The sequence below is a fragment of the Rousettus aegyptiacus genome, unplaced genomic scaffold, assembly GCF_014176215.1.
Source record: "Rousettus aegyptiacus isolate mRouAeg1 unplaced genomic scaffold, mRouAeg1.p scaffold_m13_p_12, whole genome shotgun sequence".
Classification (NCBI taxonomy): domain Eukaryota; kingdom Metazoa; phylum Chordata; class Mammalia; order Chiroptera; family Pteropodidae; genus Rousettus; species Rousettus aegyptiacus.
Genome location: NW_023416287.1, coordinates 53,804,043 through 53,820,203, shown reverse-complemented (window position 1 = coordinate 53,820,203; position 16,161 = coordinate 53,804,043). Strand labels below are relative to the sequence as shown.

Genomic DNA, 16,161 nt, shown 5'->3' with positions numbered 1-16,161 from the left:
AATGAGATACCATCTAACATCTGTTAGAATAGCTATAATCAACAGGACAGGTAATAACAAATGTTGGAGAGGATGCAGAGAAAAAGGAACTCTCATACACTGCTGGTGGGGCTGCAAATTGGTATAGCCACTATGGGAAACAGTATGGAGGTTCCTCAAAAAACTGAGAATTGATCTACCATATGATCCAGCAATCCCTCTACTGGGTATTTACCCTACAGACTTGAAAACCCGCATCCAAAGAGATATTTGCACACTGATGTTCATAGCAGCATTATTCACAGTGGTCAGGACATGGAAGCAACCGAAGTGTCCTATGATAGATGACTGGCTAAAGAAGCTGTGGTATATATATATAATGGAATATTACTCAGCCATAAGAAGAGATGAAATACCGCCATTTGCAACAACCTGGATGGACCTCAAGATAATCGTGCTAAGTGAAATAAGCCAGATGAAAAAGTTGAAAATCACATGCTATCACTCATTGTGGGATATAAACCTAAAGGCAACCAAGGAATAGGACAAAGAGACTTAGAGACATGGACAAAATGGACTAGTGGTTACCAGAGGGTAGGGGGTGAAGGAAAAGGGAAGAGGTAGATAGGATAAAGTGGGCCAAATATAGGGAAGTCGGGGGAGGGTGAAGAGGGTAAAGAGAATCAAAAATATGGTAGTTGCAGGAAACTAGACTCTGGGTGGTAATTGCATAACAGAATATATAGATGTCAAATTATAATGTACACCCCAAAATTATGATTGTATTAACCAATACTACCCAATAAATGTAAAAAAAAAAATTAACATAAAAATATAAATAAATAAAATAAAACAAAGGCTATAACAAAAGACATAGAAGGACCCAGTCAGTAATTTCACCTCTGGGTATTTATCTGAACCCAAAATGCTATTTCAAAGGGACATGCTCATCCAAATGTTCACTGCAGCATTATTTACAATAGCCAAGATATGAAGGCGACCAGGGTGTCCATCAATGGATGAATAGATAAAGAGGTTGTACATATACACAATGGACTATTAGTCCACCATAAAAAAGAATGAAATCTTGCCATCTGCCACATGAATGGACCTAGTGGGTACTATGCCTAATGGAGTAAGTCTGGCAGAGAAAGACAAATGCCACAAGATCTCACTTACATGTGGAATCTAAAGAAAAAAATAAACATACAAAATAAAAACAAACTCATAGATACACAGAACATTTTGATGGTTGCCAGATGAGAGGATTGAGGGAATGGGTAAAAAGGGAAAGAAATTAAGAAGTAAAAATTGTTAGTTAAAAATAGTCATAGGGATATAAAGTATAGCATAAAGAATATAGTTAATAATATTTTAATAACTATGTATGGTGTCAGATGGGTACTAGGTTTATGGAGTGATCACTTCATAAGTTATATGAATGTCTAATCACTATGTTGTACACCTAAAACTAATACAGTATTATATATCAACTGTAACTGAAAAATAAAAATTTACCTAAAAAAAGAAATCACACACAAAAAAAACAAACTACAAAATAAAGTTGCTTAAATACAAACACACACACACACACACACACAATATTGGTGAGAATGTGCAGAAATTGGAAACTTTGTGCACTGTTGGTGGGCATATAAAATGGTACAGCTGCTTAGAAAACAGTTTTTCGGTTGCTCAAAAAGTTAAACATAAAGTTACTATATGATTCAGCAATTCCACTTCTGGGTATATAGCTGAAAGAAATGAAAGCAGCAAATAGATACTTGTACACGAATACTCATAGCAGCACTATTGATAATTGCTAAAAGGTAGAAACAACCTAAATGAACAAATAAATGGATAAATGAAATGTAACATACATACAATAAAATACTATTCAATTTTAAACAAGGAATGAAATTCTGATACCTGCTGCAACATAGATGAACCTTGTCAACATTATGCTAGGTGAAATAAATCGGATACAAAAAGATAAATATTATATTGTTCCACTTATGTGAAATACCTAGAATAGGCAAATTCATAAAGACAGAAAGTAGAATAGAGGTTACCAGGGGCTAGGGGATAAGGGGAATGGGGAGTTATTGCTTAATGTATAAAGATTCTATTTAGGATGATGAAAAAGTTCTGGAGACCAACAGTGGTGATGATGGCAAGATAGTGTGAATGTACTTAATACCACTGAATTATACACCAAAAATGGTTAAAATAGTGATTTTGTTATGTTTGTTTTACCACAAAAAGAGGGAAAAAAGTATATCCCACCGTCACGTTAATTCAGCATTTCCAAAATTGTACTATCATCCCTTCTAAGCCAAATTACAACCTCAAGTTTCCCATTTTAATAAAAGATCTTTAGAGAGTTAAACTTAAAAAGTTATGTACCTTCTGTTTCCTCTCATTTCTTTAACTTCTAGGTGATACTTATTTTTAAATTCTAGAAATATACCCTTCGCATTATTCATGCTTTCTTCTGCCACTATCTTAGTAAGTCATTTTACCTATGAAGAGGCTTTTATAACATTAAATTTCTAAACTTAACCAATATAGCATAAGTTAATTTATGTTAAATTTACAAGTACATGAAGCTATAAAAAAAAGCTGTTTAAACTGTTCATTACTATAAAAGTAACAATAAATTACTCCACTATTAAATTCTAATCTGGATCAAAATGACTGCTTGATTTTTAAGAACATCCTTATTTATATTGTCCATTTATTTATACTACCTCACGTTAATCTTCCAACGCATCGATGAACATTTATACTTTACCTTTGTATGATATTCCATAGCATCCAATTCACCTTGATTGAAAACAACACATCTTTTACGCTTCTAAAAAGTAAATTACAGAGAGAAAATTATATAACCATCTATCACAATATTAATATTTGAAATACATTAGTATTATTTTTCTTTAGCACATTTACCATATTGTGTATCTCAGTCTTCAAAAGGTATAACTGACTATTGAGGTCAAGCTCAGTGCAAAGGGTATGGCCTACAGAGGTAAGCTTTCCCAACTAATATTATTATTATTATTATTATTATCATCACTACTACTACTACTACTATTACTACTATACTTATGGGTGATAAAAGGTCGCCTTGGCCTTATTAGTAAGAAACTGCACCAAATGATAAAATGTAGCACTGACATCCATGGAACACAAGGAAATTGTGACATTGTATGAACAATCACCAGTGGCATCTATCAGTTGTTGTACATGGTATAATTATTCTGAACATTCTTCATCTCTGAAGAAAAGAATCATCCATGTATTATTATTTTTTAAAAATTCCAATATATTAAAAGCTGTATACAATCGATATGAGGGTTAGGTACAAATCAGGTATATTAACACTGTTCTATATCTAACTCCACAGCAAAGAACATGCAAGACAGTGCAATACAGAGCACTGTACTTTTTATTGTTGAAACCTCAGTGCTTACAAGGTGGCAAACTCCTAGTAGGCTAAAAATAAATGTTTATTGACTGAATAAATGGACTTAAGGTTAAATTACTTTTACAATTTGCTTTAGCATATCAGAAATAAGGTAGGGTTTTTTTTTTTAAGATAATATTCTTTATGTTATCTTAAATATAACATATTTAAGATAAATGCTCCTCTATATTTTTCCATATTAAAGTGAGAAATTTACCCAATATAAAAGTCTAAACATTAAAAGATAATGCCCATATTTAATAAACTTTAAAGTCCTTTACAAGAGCTTATTATTTTTCTGAATTAGTAATAGTATTGGTAAACTACCTATATACTATTTTACTCAAACACTATACATTTTCTTTTGTACCTGACATATAGCAAGTAATTAATAAATACGTTAAGAGAAAAATATGTACAGTAAAAAAATTAAAATATTTTAATTACCATTTCATGTATCTATAAGAACGTAATAAATTATCTCTATTGCCTTCCTTATTCTAATTCTTAACATGCTTCTTAATCTTTTTTCCCCACTCTAGGACCCATGAGGGTAGATTGTATTTATCTCCTCTCCTCACTCTACGTACAACAGCACATAGAAAGATCCCAGACATTTACTGGATGAGGAATGAATGTTATTTCTATTGCTAACAAAAAAAAAACGTTAATATAATCTACCTGAAACAGACTTTATGTAATCACCTCTGAACACTTCAAAGACATAAAAAGTATTAAAGCATAATTAATTTGATCCTATATGGCATTCTCAAAACTTCACTACAAGATTGCAGCAGTGTGTATGCAAACATGTATAAGAGCATATACATTTTGCATTGTGGCTATCACTAGAAAACTTTCAAAAATATCACCTTTCTTCCAAACTTCTACATATATAAATAGAGATAGAGATATAGATCTATCTTTATCTATCTAGTTATCCCCAAAGGACATCTCTAAAATTCTTCTCAACTCCATATATTACAAACATACGGATTTTGCAGAGAAACATGTTTTTGAGGAAAAACAGGTATAAAAATATGTAATTAATAAAAATGCCTAAGCAGACAGGATTTTTTGGGTTTCCTTAATTTACAGAGCATTCACCTCTGAACCAGTTTTGCTTACTTTTGAAATATACAAATATTATCTTCTAAAAATAGTAGAACGTTAACAGAGTTAAAAATTACTCCGGATATGCTAAAGTCTTCTTATGCTTTACCAATTTTTCTTTATTCTTAGTAAATCACGAGATAACTTTGAGATACCGGAATTATAAGTTTCTTTTGTATTTCCTGTAGAAAAAGAATAATTTCTCAAAACTTTCTACCTTCCCAATAGTAGAAATGGAGATTTCTTTCTTAACATCATTCATAAGATCTTCCTTTTCATTATTTTGTTGACATTCCTTGTGAATACCTGAAGTTATATAAGGTATAGTGACATCAAACAGTTCAGATCGAAAAACATATTTCTGTATGAATATTTCACAATTTCTTCCATCACTATTCTCTGGCTTAATGGTAAAATCAGAAGCAATAAGTATCGCAGAGGATCCAAAAGAGGACACAGAATTCACGTGACGAGAATCAAGGTGGACAGATGAAGTGGGCTTATTTTTACTGCAACAAGGCTCAAGATACTGGTGAACTTGATAGTTTATCTTGTTAATGAAAGAAAGATGATCCAGTAACCATCCTGGTGACAGCTGGTGCACTACAGACATTACCTTCCTTTAAAAAAAAAAGGAAAGAAAGAAAAAAAATACTCTGAGAATTAGAGACTAGAAGTAAAACTCAACTTTCCAGATTAGGTTCTTAAATATCCTGTATTTCAATAAACATATACTTCACACACAAAGGTAGAGTTGATGTGCAAGTACCTAAACTTGACATGTACAAAGAGAATTAACATCCATGGTATATAGCAGTTCTAAGGAAAATTGTTGTTTTACTCTAAACTTTTCATTTCAGGGTTGATAATTTTCAAAATGTTCAGCCAATTTGGCCGAAGAGGAAAAATCTGATATTATTCTGGAATCTCAATTTGATCGTCCTGTCCTCCTGAGCCCTGCATGGTACTTGGATATAGCCACTAGGTCTACATATTCTAAATCAGGAAGTCACTGATTCCTTTAAAGTTCTCAGTGTCCTGTCAAAGCAAAAAATACTGTTTTACCTATGTGAACTCATCATTTTTAATGAGATAACCCTAGCGAAGATCACAATTTCCAGAGTTGTTGTTAGCATGTCAACTCTTGCTTTTTCAAACTACATTTGCCATAATATGTCAGCCCACCTTCCAGAATCATTTCCCTACTTAACCACAGGTACCAGTGGAGTGCAAAATGGGTAAAAGCAGAGCAAAATGCAATTTTAACAGCACATCAGAGGCGCTAAACCATAGCAAAATTGCAAGGTTACAGAGTCCAGATATGTATTTGTTCTGAACAGTCCTTCTCCAGCAACTAGGTTTTTCAGAACTTCCTAATCTTTTTTCAAAAGATTGTTTTCAGTTCTGGGTAATGCTTACTAAATCTAATGTAGTGGATAACTTAAGGAGTGGACAGAACAAGATTTACATGTGACTTATAGCACAGTTAATACTAGTAACATTTAGATTCAAACTTCTAACTCCATGTATTAGCTTTATGACCATGGACAAGTTATCTCACTGAGCCAGTTTAGAGAATTTAATGAGATAATCTATGTGAAATGCATAGTGACTGACACAAAGCAATTGCTCAATAAATGCTGATGGTGATGGAAATTTTGGCATTGGTCCTCCCTGATTTGGAGTCACTACTTATGGTGAGAAGGTCTTGTAATGCCGTGGTCCTCAATCTTTTTGGCACCAGGTACCAGGTTCCCCTATGAGAATCTAATGTCTGATACTCTGAAGTGGAGCTGAGGCGGTGATCAGCTAATGCTGGGGAGTGGCTGCAAATACAGATGAAGCTTCTCTTGCTTGCCTGATGGTGGGGGCTAGGGAGAGCTAGCAATTTAGAAGGGAAGACCGAAGTTCAGAAAGGACATCCAAAATGACAACTCTAGTTAATGACACCATTGCTACAAGACCCATTTATCTAGACTTTGGCTCTGAGTTCTTCTCCCACCCCCACCACTCTCAAGGTATTAGGCAGTGTTTTGCCTCTGAGTTCAAACTCAGAGAACCAGGAATGCTATATTTCAGCAAAGTAATTTACTATGTTCAATGCACCTCTCTATAATACTCTCCTGTTCTCTACTTCAAACCAGCAAATTAGGAACCTACCGCGACCTCGGAGCGACTGCGCCTACACTCAGCAGTCACTATCTCCTACCTCACCGCTTCCCTTGTCAGAAATTGCACGCTGCCTTCCCAGACTTGCATCACGAAAACTGTACCCATCTACACAGTGGTCATGAAAAACACATTTTCAGCGCACAGGGGGAAAAAAAAAATCTTTTCTAACAGCCATAGGACGCGACCATGTTGCTGTACGGATAAAGCGTTTCCGGGGGCACTTACAGCACTCTGCCGCTATTCAGCGGATTTAGAGAGCTAGGATCTTCATTGCTAAATTTAAGGGTCGGACGAGATTTCGTAGGGGACGCTTACAGTGCCTGGGAAATGCCAGTAAGCCTGGCGAGGAGGCCCGTAACACAAACGCAGATTTCCGGCGACGAAGAGCTCCGCATAGGAGAGGCGCATGCGCGCGCACGCGCGCTCGCATTTTACGTGATGACGTCATCGGCGGAGATTTTAAAATTCTAACGGCGGTAGCGGTTGAATAGAGGTGCTGGTGTTTTAGCCGCAGCGGTGTTATCTATCTGGTAATTGCACGGTTTATGGAATTCGGTTTTGGGGTCCCGTCAGGAAACTGCAAGAACAGTAACTAATGGCTTTGGATTAATTTTGTTCTGGCAGTACTGGTTTGGAGGGAGAAAGCAATAGCGCCCACAACTTAGAGGCCCTGAGCGGCAACGTTTTAGTGTCTGCTGTTGTGAGAAGCCTCTGGGCCAAATCTGCTAGGCTCTGGGTTCCCGGTAAATTTCTACTGGCAATGATTTCCCAAGGGAGAAGGGGAGGACCTAGGGGGCCACCGATGGAGAAAAGAGAGGCCAGAGACAGGAAAGGGAGCAGGGAGAGGAACTGTTTGTTGTGTTTGAGATACTAGTGTAACACCTCGGTGACCGTGTAAGGAGTATATCTGAAAGAGATTGGGTAGACACATAAGTGAAAGTGGAAAAGTTGATTAGGTGTAACAGCGTGTTGAAGAAGAAATCGGCGGTCAAACCAAGAAGATGACAAAAATAAATAAATTTCCAAGATGTTCTAAGCTAAATTAGAGCAGCCAAAGAGAGGAGACAGAACAGAGCCTCTTAGTAGCTATGGACCAACTGACAGAAGACTGCTCAGATTGATGTATCTCTCTTGGAATTTCGGATTAACTTCCCAGGGAAAAATTATCTTGAAGAAACAATGAAATTTGGCTGCCTTTCTGTTTGAGAATAAAAATAATAGTTGGTGCTTAATGTGCCATCTATGTCTGGAAAGATTTTAATACTGAATTCGTGAATGCAGGTCAGAAGCATGAAGCGCAGTTCAGTTTCTACCGGTGGTGCTGGCCGCCTCTCTATGCAGGATCTAAGATCCCAAGACTTCAATAAACAAGGCCTCTATACCCCTCAAACGTAAGTACCTCATGCCTTATCATCTTGGTCAAAGAAATTGCTAAAGGTGGTTAATAGAAAGCTGTAATATAAGTGATGTCAGGATGAATCTTGTCTGTTTCCAGTGGTACCTAATTTGCAGTCAGTCAGTAAAGCTAAGAGTGGGTATATTACTAGGTGTGTATTTTATCTAATTTGATCCTTAAATTTTCAAAGCTATGTCTTTTGCCAAGGACTGTTAATGCCTTTCAGTGATCGTTTTTTTCTTCTTTATTCTAGAGCTTGTTTGAGCGGGCTACATGGAATAACTTTCAATTTACTGAGGTGTATCTAACTAGCGAAATTCTCAATCGAAGCTATTATTTGCTCTGACAATAAGCTGCTGTTTAGTAGCAGCCTACAGAATACCACTTCTCCAAACTATTTCCTCAAGATTCCCTGGAAAAAGGTGTCCAAAAGAACTTGCTATTGTAAACTAGTTTTTCCCTATAAGTGATTTCCTTCCAAATAAGAAAAGGCTTTTAGTAAGCCACCATAGAGCTGTATCAATCCATCTCCAATACCAAGTGCCAAAAAAAAATTCTGAAATGGTCTAAATGAAAATTACATGGGCCTGAAAGTGAGAGAAAGGCAGAACAGTTAGCTGTGGGCCAGCTCTGACAAAAGATTGCTCACATTCCTATATATATGTTAAAATTTAGGATTAATTTCCAAGTGGCTATTTCTGCAAATATCCAAAAGAGATAATAGCTAGGTGCTGTCAAACCCCAGGAGCCTCCACTTGTTATTTCCACATTAACTTTCCAATCTGCTACCCACAGCTAATCCACAAAAGTAGAATATTTTTCCTTGCTAACTGTACCTATCCTAGAGCTGGCCCCACATCAGCTTCTACCATCCCCTTTCCCTATAGCTAATGTAAATTCTTTCAGAGCAGCTTACATCTTCCATCCACAACCCCCTACTTGATGTACAAAAATGCTTAACAATTCCAAGACTTCGCATATGTTGTCTTTTCACCTAGCGTGCTGCTGGTAGTTCAGACTTTATGCCCACGACCTGGTCTTTCTTGCTAACAATAGCCTAATAAATCTTTTTTTTTTTTTTTTAGCTCTTTAAGCCACAGAAGTTAAGATTTTTATTTAATACAAATTACACATTATTTGCTAACTCTTTTTCTTTACGTTTTTAATTAAGTTTATTGGGATAACATTGGTTAATACAATTATATAATTTTCAGGTGTATATTATCATTTGACATCTGTATATTCTATCGTGTGTTTACCACCCGAAGTCTACTTTCTTTCAGCTACCGTATATTTGATCCTCTTTACCCACTTCACCCTCCCCCTAAACCCTATATTTGACCCCCTTTTACCCCGTCTACCTCCCTCCTCCTCCCCCACCCCACTAGTAACCACTAGTCTATAGTCCTCTGGTAACCACTAGCCTATAGTCCATGTGTCTCTGTTTGTTTGTCCTGCTCATTTGTTGCTTTTAGGTTTATATCCCACATATAAGTGTTATATGATTTTCAACTTTTTCTCTCTGGCTTATTTCACCAAGCATGATTATCTCGAGGTCCATCCATGTTGTTGCAAACGACAGCATTTCATCTCTTCTTATGGCTGAGTAATATTCCATTGTGCATATATATACCACAGCTTCTTTAGCCAATCATCTATCATAGGACACTTCGGTTGCTTCCATGTCCTGGCCACTGAATAATGCTGCTATGAACATCGGTGTGCAAATATTTTTTTGGATACGGGTTTTCAAGTCTTTGGGGTAAATACCCAGTAGAGGGATTGCTGGATCATATGGTAGATCAATTCTCAGTTTTTTGAGGAACCTCCATACTGTTTTCCATAGTGGCTATACCAATTTTCAGCCCCACCAGCAGTGTATGAGGGTTCCTTTTTCTCTGCATCCTGTCCAATATTTGTTATTACTTGTCCTGTTGATTATAGCTATTTTAACAGGTGTGAAATGGCATCTCATTGTAGTTTTTTTATTTTTATTTCCCTAGTAGCTAGCGATGTTGAGCATCTTTTCATATATTTGTTGGCCATTTGTATGTCCTCTAGGGAGAAGTGTCCAGGTCCTCTGCCCATTTTTCGATTGGATCATTTGTTTTTTTGTTATTGAGTTTTCTGAGTTCTTTGTATATTTTGGATATTGGGCCCTTATTGGAGATGTTGCTTGCAAATATATTTTCCCATTCGGGTGATTCTCTCTTTACCTCATCAACGATTTCTTTTGCTGTGCCTACTGATCTTAAATTACTTAGGTTTACATAGTATGAGTTTCTGATACTTTTAGAAATTTGAAATATTTATATTTTTTCTTCTGAAATCAGAAAAAATTTTTGTACTGTTGCACATTATGTACACCAAAAGATTTATCTTGAATTCTGTTAAAAACAAAAGACTACCATTGTCAATGTTTTCAGTCTGTAATTTAGGTAATGTATGTTCTTAAATGTTCTGCTTAAGCATAAGCCTTAAGAGAAAAAAATTTTAATGTAGCTATCATTCTATGATTGAAAATACTTATTTTTAAGTTTTTTCTTTTCTTTTAGAGTTATTATCCATAAATGTCCATATTTTAAGATAATTGAAATGTAGATAGGGGGTTTTTTTATTCCAGCTTTCTTTTTACCATTTTAGCATTATAACCTATACTATGTTAGCATAATCCATTTATAACAGTTGCAATTGTTGCTAAAAGTTTTCATAATTTTGAATCATTTTTATAGGTAATAGAGAAAAGGTGTTGGTTCCAACATATTTCCAAAAGCTTCTTTAACTAATATTTATTTTGAAGAGTTTGTTTTTCTCTTTTTCTTAAAGCAAAGAGAAGCCAGCATTTGGAAAGTTGACTATAAACAAACCTACATCTGAAAGAAAAGTTTCTGTATTTGGCAAAAGGTAATGATCTTTTTTATCGTTCTAATGTAGTGATTCTTAAAGCTGTGCATTGGGCTAAATGCTCTCAGAGTACAAAAAGTTAAAGGGCATGGTCCCTTTCAAGAGAAAGTTATAATTTAGTTTTCTTCTATTTTAAATGGTTAAAATGGTTATATCTGCTTTAGATGATGCTAAGAGATGTATCAGTACCTTCAACCACTATTTCATTGTTATGAGTGAATAGTGAATTGAAAATTCTATCCCTAGCTTTCTGATACTATGGATTCATAGCATTTAAAATTAGGAGGAACTGTCATTTGTTCAAAATTTTAGTCCCAGACCTTTTTATACACTTAAATAAATAGTAAGGACTCCAATAATCTTTTATTTTGTGGACTGTATCTATTGATATTAGCCATATTAGAAATCAAAACTGAGAAAACTTTAAAATATGTATTAATTTTTAAAAAATTTTTTAAAAAACAAAACTATTTCAATAATAAGAATGTCATCGTTTTACATTTTGACAAATCTCATTAATATCTGGCTTAATAGAAGATAGATCCTTATATCTGCTTCTGTATTTAATCTTTTACAATATCATTTACATCATATAGCCAACCTCTGGAAAACACTGTACACTCATGAGAGAATGAGAATGAAAGGAGCAAATAACATCTTAGTTTTTTGTTTGTTCTTTTTTTCAAAAATAGTTTTGACTTCTCAGATCTCCTAGATCACACTTTGAGAACTACTGTCTAGACCAGATCATTGGTAGCCTGTGCTGGAGGTGGGGCAGGATTGACTGTTAAGGAGTGTAAGACATTTGAGGTAGATATGGGATAGAAATGTTCAAATATCTTATTGTGGTAGAGATTACACAGGTATATACATTGTCAAATTTTATCAAACTATACACTTTAAACAGGTGCATTTTATTCTAAGCAAATTGCACCTCAGTAAATTCAATTTTTAAATGAATTGTTCAGTCTCAAAATTGATAAAATAAACTTCTTTTATCTCACCAAAACAAAATATAACTTTAAGACAAATATGTTTGTTCAATTATTTTGAAAATATTTAGAGATGAGATATTTGTTACCTTATGAAAAGTCTTTGCCATGACACCAAGTCAAACTGTTTTGGGTAGTCATTTCATTTGATGAAAAATCTCAAGACATTTTTGTAATATAACTTTCATCTCAGAGGTAAACTTCAGAGATAATGATAATTGTAAAATCTAACATTTTGCAGACATTTTTATAAACCAGACTTTATTTTAAGTGCTTTATCTATATTAACTCTTAATCTTGAGAACGGCCCTATGGGTAGATCCTGTTTTTGTTTCCATTTTATAGATAAGGAAATTGAAACAGAGAGGTTAAGTAATTTACCCAAGGTCATACAACTAGTAACAGAGACAATTTGAAACCACAGACTGGTGCTAGATTCTATGTTCTTAAACTATAACCTGAATGATATAGTATTTTGATTGGTTGGAAAATTCTCTTATAATTTAAAAAGATATGTATTAGTATAGTTTTATATAAAATAAGAGCTGAGTCTATATATGTATTTCTTTTATGGTGAAAAAAATAAAGGTTAAACAATAGCAGTATGAGGAAAAGTGGTTCAAATTAGCAAATTCTCAAGCTAATTAATCAGGGCAATGGAGTGAGAGGGCCTAAACTAAAGAACTTTTTAGAGCCTGGTCAAAAGAGAACTTGAAAGCAGCAAGCAAACTTGCAGAGAGAGATGAAGTGTTGATGAACAGAGTTCAGATATTACAGCAATATTCATTGTACAGTCATCCCTAGGTATCTTCTAGGGGTTAGTTTCAGGACCCCCTGCGGATAACAAAATCTGAATATGCTCAAGTCTCTCATATAAAATGACAAAGTATTTGCATGTAACCTATGCGTATCCTCCTATATACTCGAAATCATCTTTAGATTACTTATAATGCCTATATCATATTGTTTAGGGAACAGTGACAAGAAAAAAAGTCTGAATATATTCAGTACAGGCAAAACCATTGTAAGCTTAACTACATAGTGCATGTCAGCAACAACATAATTTTTTGTTGTTAATATTTTCTATTCATATATGGTTGAATCTGTGGATGTGGAACCCACAGATATGGAAGGCCAACTGTAATTCACTTTTCTGGCATCTATCCGATAAAGAAAACTATCGTTTGAGGGAACAATAAACTACAATGGTGAGCAAATTTGGGCCCCATCGGTAGGCAAAAGGAACCACTATAAAGATTTAAACAAATAAGATTTTGTTTTGGGAGAGAGTCTTAGAATGAAGCACATATGTTGTAACCATTAATGACTAAAAAATAGCAACATATATGTTTATGGTAAATTAACAATTAGACATGTAATATTGCATGACACAATTGTTAATGAGAAAAAGCATGTGTAACCTATTTATCATCTCAAAGGCAATTTTCCCACAAGAAAGAGTGGCAAATAAAAGGGTTGAGAGTGAAGGAGCACTCATGGAGTGGTATATAGGATGGCGAAAAGACTTAGGATATTGAATACAGTTGGAGAATTGTTTGTGCAGAAAATCTAGTGGACTCGAAATGCTCATTCTTAGAGAATGGTGTATGTGCTTGTGTTAGTAATGCAAAGCACCAGAAGTGTATTTTTCTTCCCACCTCATTTTATGCTTTACTCTTCATTATTTGTTCTGCCTTGAATATGAGAATTTTGTTTAGTTAAATAAAAATTAAAGTATTATTGAACTTCAGTGTTTGATGCTGATGTTAAAATAAAATTACCTTGAAATAATTTAGATTTGACCACGGAAGTTAATATTTTGACTGATTTTTAAAAATGTTTCCAGAACCAGTGGACCTGGATCCCGGAATAGCCAATTTGGTATATTTTCCTGCTCTGAAAAAATTAAAGACCCAAGACCACTTAATGACAAAGCATTCATTCAGCAGTGTATTAGACTACTCTGTGAGGTATTTTATAATTTTAATTAGTCTAAATTGTGACTATTAAGTATTTTTTAATAATTTTTCTATTATAAAATGTTTGATATTAGTTTCTTACAGAAAATGGTTATGCGTATAGTGTGTCCATGAAATCTCTACAAGCTCCTTCTGTTAAAGACTTCTTAAAGATCTTCACTTTTCTTTATGGCTTCCTGTGCCCTTCGTATGAATTTCCTGACACAAAATTTGAAGAAGAAGTTCCAAGGATCTTTAAAGGGCTTGGGTTTGTATATTATATTTCTTATTCGCCTAGACAGAATGTTGGAACATAGAAGAATCAAACTCAATAAATTTATAAAGATTTTGAGTTAGAGAAATAATGTGTTTTAGCGTGGTCACTGTGGGCAGCATATTCGGAATAAATTGAACAACCATTTGGAAGTCGTTACCAAACTACAAATCATAAGGCCCTGAACTACTGAAATGACAATAGTTAGAATGAGCTGGATACCACAGATTTTATAAATGCAAAAAAAGACAGGATTAAATGCCTGGTGAAAATGGGATGAGATAAAGTCAAAAGGGCTGTGAAGAGTAAGCATGGGGAGCAGTGAATTTGAGAATGAGGAGTTGTATACATGTGGATTGTTGTATATTTAATTTGAAGAAACAAACGATCTTTTAGGAGAGAAGTCTAGCATATTGGTTATAAATCAAGTTCTGTGGCTCAGGGATATATAATCACAGAGAAGAAACAAAAAAATACACAAAATCATTTGCGAGTAAGATGACTAAGGACAGAATCTCAACAAATACTTCTAAAAAAGTCAAGACCGTTGCTATATACATGGAAGATTTTTAATATAATTTCTTGCTTAACTTAGACATTTTTATAATATTATGTTAGCTTATTTTTTCTAATTTTTCATAGGTATCCTTTTGCATTATCCAAAAGTTCCATGTATACAGTGGGGGCGCCTCATACATGGCCTCACATTGTGGCAGCCTTGGTTTGGCTAATAGACTGCATCAAGGTATTTAATTTCTCATTTTAAAATGCATACATAGGAAAGATTATTTTTCCTCGAGATATTTCTTTGTCTCTCCAAATCTTGCTTTTGTCATTTATCTCAAAGTCTGCATCAGTGTACTTTTTTCAGAGCATGTTTGATTTTAAATTCTTCAAACTGTTAATACATGATTCCAATGGTGACGGGAAGGAAGTGCTACATTGGCAAGGAGATTATATGTTTTCATAAGGTTTTACAGCTCAAAAAAAAGTGAGTTAGTAGGAAGTTATTTCCCCCACAACATTTATTTCTCTTCCTTTTTAAATTAAAATTCTTATATATTGCAAAAAGATTGGAAAATACAGAAAAGTATACACAAAAGGTGATGTACCCATATCCCACAATTCAGAGACAACTTAAAACATTTCCTTGAAATAAAGTTTTACACGTACATTTTTGCTTTGAAAATTATGTCTATTTTTTAAACTTTTGATGCATGTTAATAAATTTCCCTCCAGAAAATCTGCATAAGTTAAAGGTTTTTCAACAATGTATGAACATATCCATTTTCTAATACTATATGCATTATTTTTTTAAAATTTTTACCCATTCGTAAGGTGAAAAATTGCTTATTTTAATATCTATTATATTTCATTTGCTTCTGCTATTTGAACTTTTACCTGTTGAATTCTTTATATATTAATTAAGCTTATTGGTGTTTTTAAAAATTAACAACACGATAAGCAAACACAATTTTTTCATATTTGCATTTTTTTGTTTTTAAACTTGAACATTTTTCACATTTATTATTACTGTCTATTCACGTCTTTTGCATTTTTTTCCTTATTGATTTGCGAGAGCACCAAAAATACATCAAAAATAGTCAAATTGAAGAAATTACCTCGTGCATATGGTGCAAGAATTTTTTTCCTTTTTTTTTTTTTTTGATTTATATGCTGTATTTTGACTGTTGAGAAGCATAAGTTTTTATGTAGTCTAATGCAGTCTCTTCCTTTTGCATCTTCTCAGTTTCCTGTCCTATTTATTGCTTGAATCCTTAAAACTAATGTTGTCCTCCTCACATTCTTTTGGCCATCAGCTAGCCCTTAACTAAATGTTGGCAGGCACTGGGTCGATGGATTTTGAACCAGAAGACATCCTGGTACATTCAATTCACCAATTG

General features: G+C 34.2%; 2 protein-coding genes across 4 annotated transcripts in view; one reads left to right on the top strand and one right to left on the bottom strand.

Annotated features, from left to right (window-relative positions):
* METTL4 (methyltransferase like 4) overlaps positions 1 to 7,135 on the bottom strand; it is a 36,360-nt gene extending 29,225 nt beyond the window's left edge. The window contains exons 1-3 of one of the 3 annotated variants that reach the window (XM_016156829.2): positions 7,049 to 7,135; positions 4,779 to 5,181; positions 2,774 to 2,836 (exon numbers count right to left, since the gene is read on the bottom strand). In XM_016156829.2, the coding sequence (XP_016012315.2) occupies positions 2,774 to 2,836; positions 4,779 to 5,181; positions 7,049 to 7,128 (546 nt within the window). In that variant the 5' untranslated portion in view covers positions 7,129 to 7,135. The other 2 variants (XM_016156835.2, XM_016156844.2) reach the window with 2 other exon arrangements.
* A 36-nt stretch (positions 7,136 to 7,171) lies between these two features.
* NDC80 (NDC80 kinetochore complex component) overlaps positions 7,172 to 16,161 on the top strand; it is a 37,995-nt gene continuing 29,005 nt past the window's right edge. The window contains exons 1-6 of the mRNA XM_016156871.2: positions 7,172 to 7,263; positions 8,015 to 8,124; positions 10,956 to 11,033; positions 13,872 to 13,995; positions 14,079 to 14,251; positions 14,900 to 15,002. Of these exons, the coding sequence (XP_016012357.1) occupies positions 8,024 to 8,124; positions 10,956 to 11,033; positions 13,872 to 13,995; positions 14,079 to 14,251; positions 14,900 to 15,002 (579 nt within the window). The 5' untranslated portion in view covers positions 7,172 to 7,263; positions 8,015 to 8,023. The remainder of the gene's footprint in view (positions 7,264 to 8,014; positions 8,125 to 10,955; positions 11,034 to 13,871; positions 13,996 to 14,078; positions 14,252 to 14,899; positions 15,003 to 16,161) is intronic.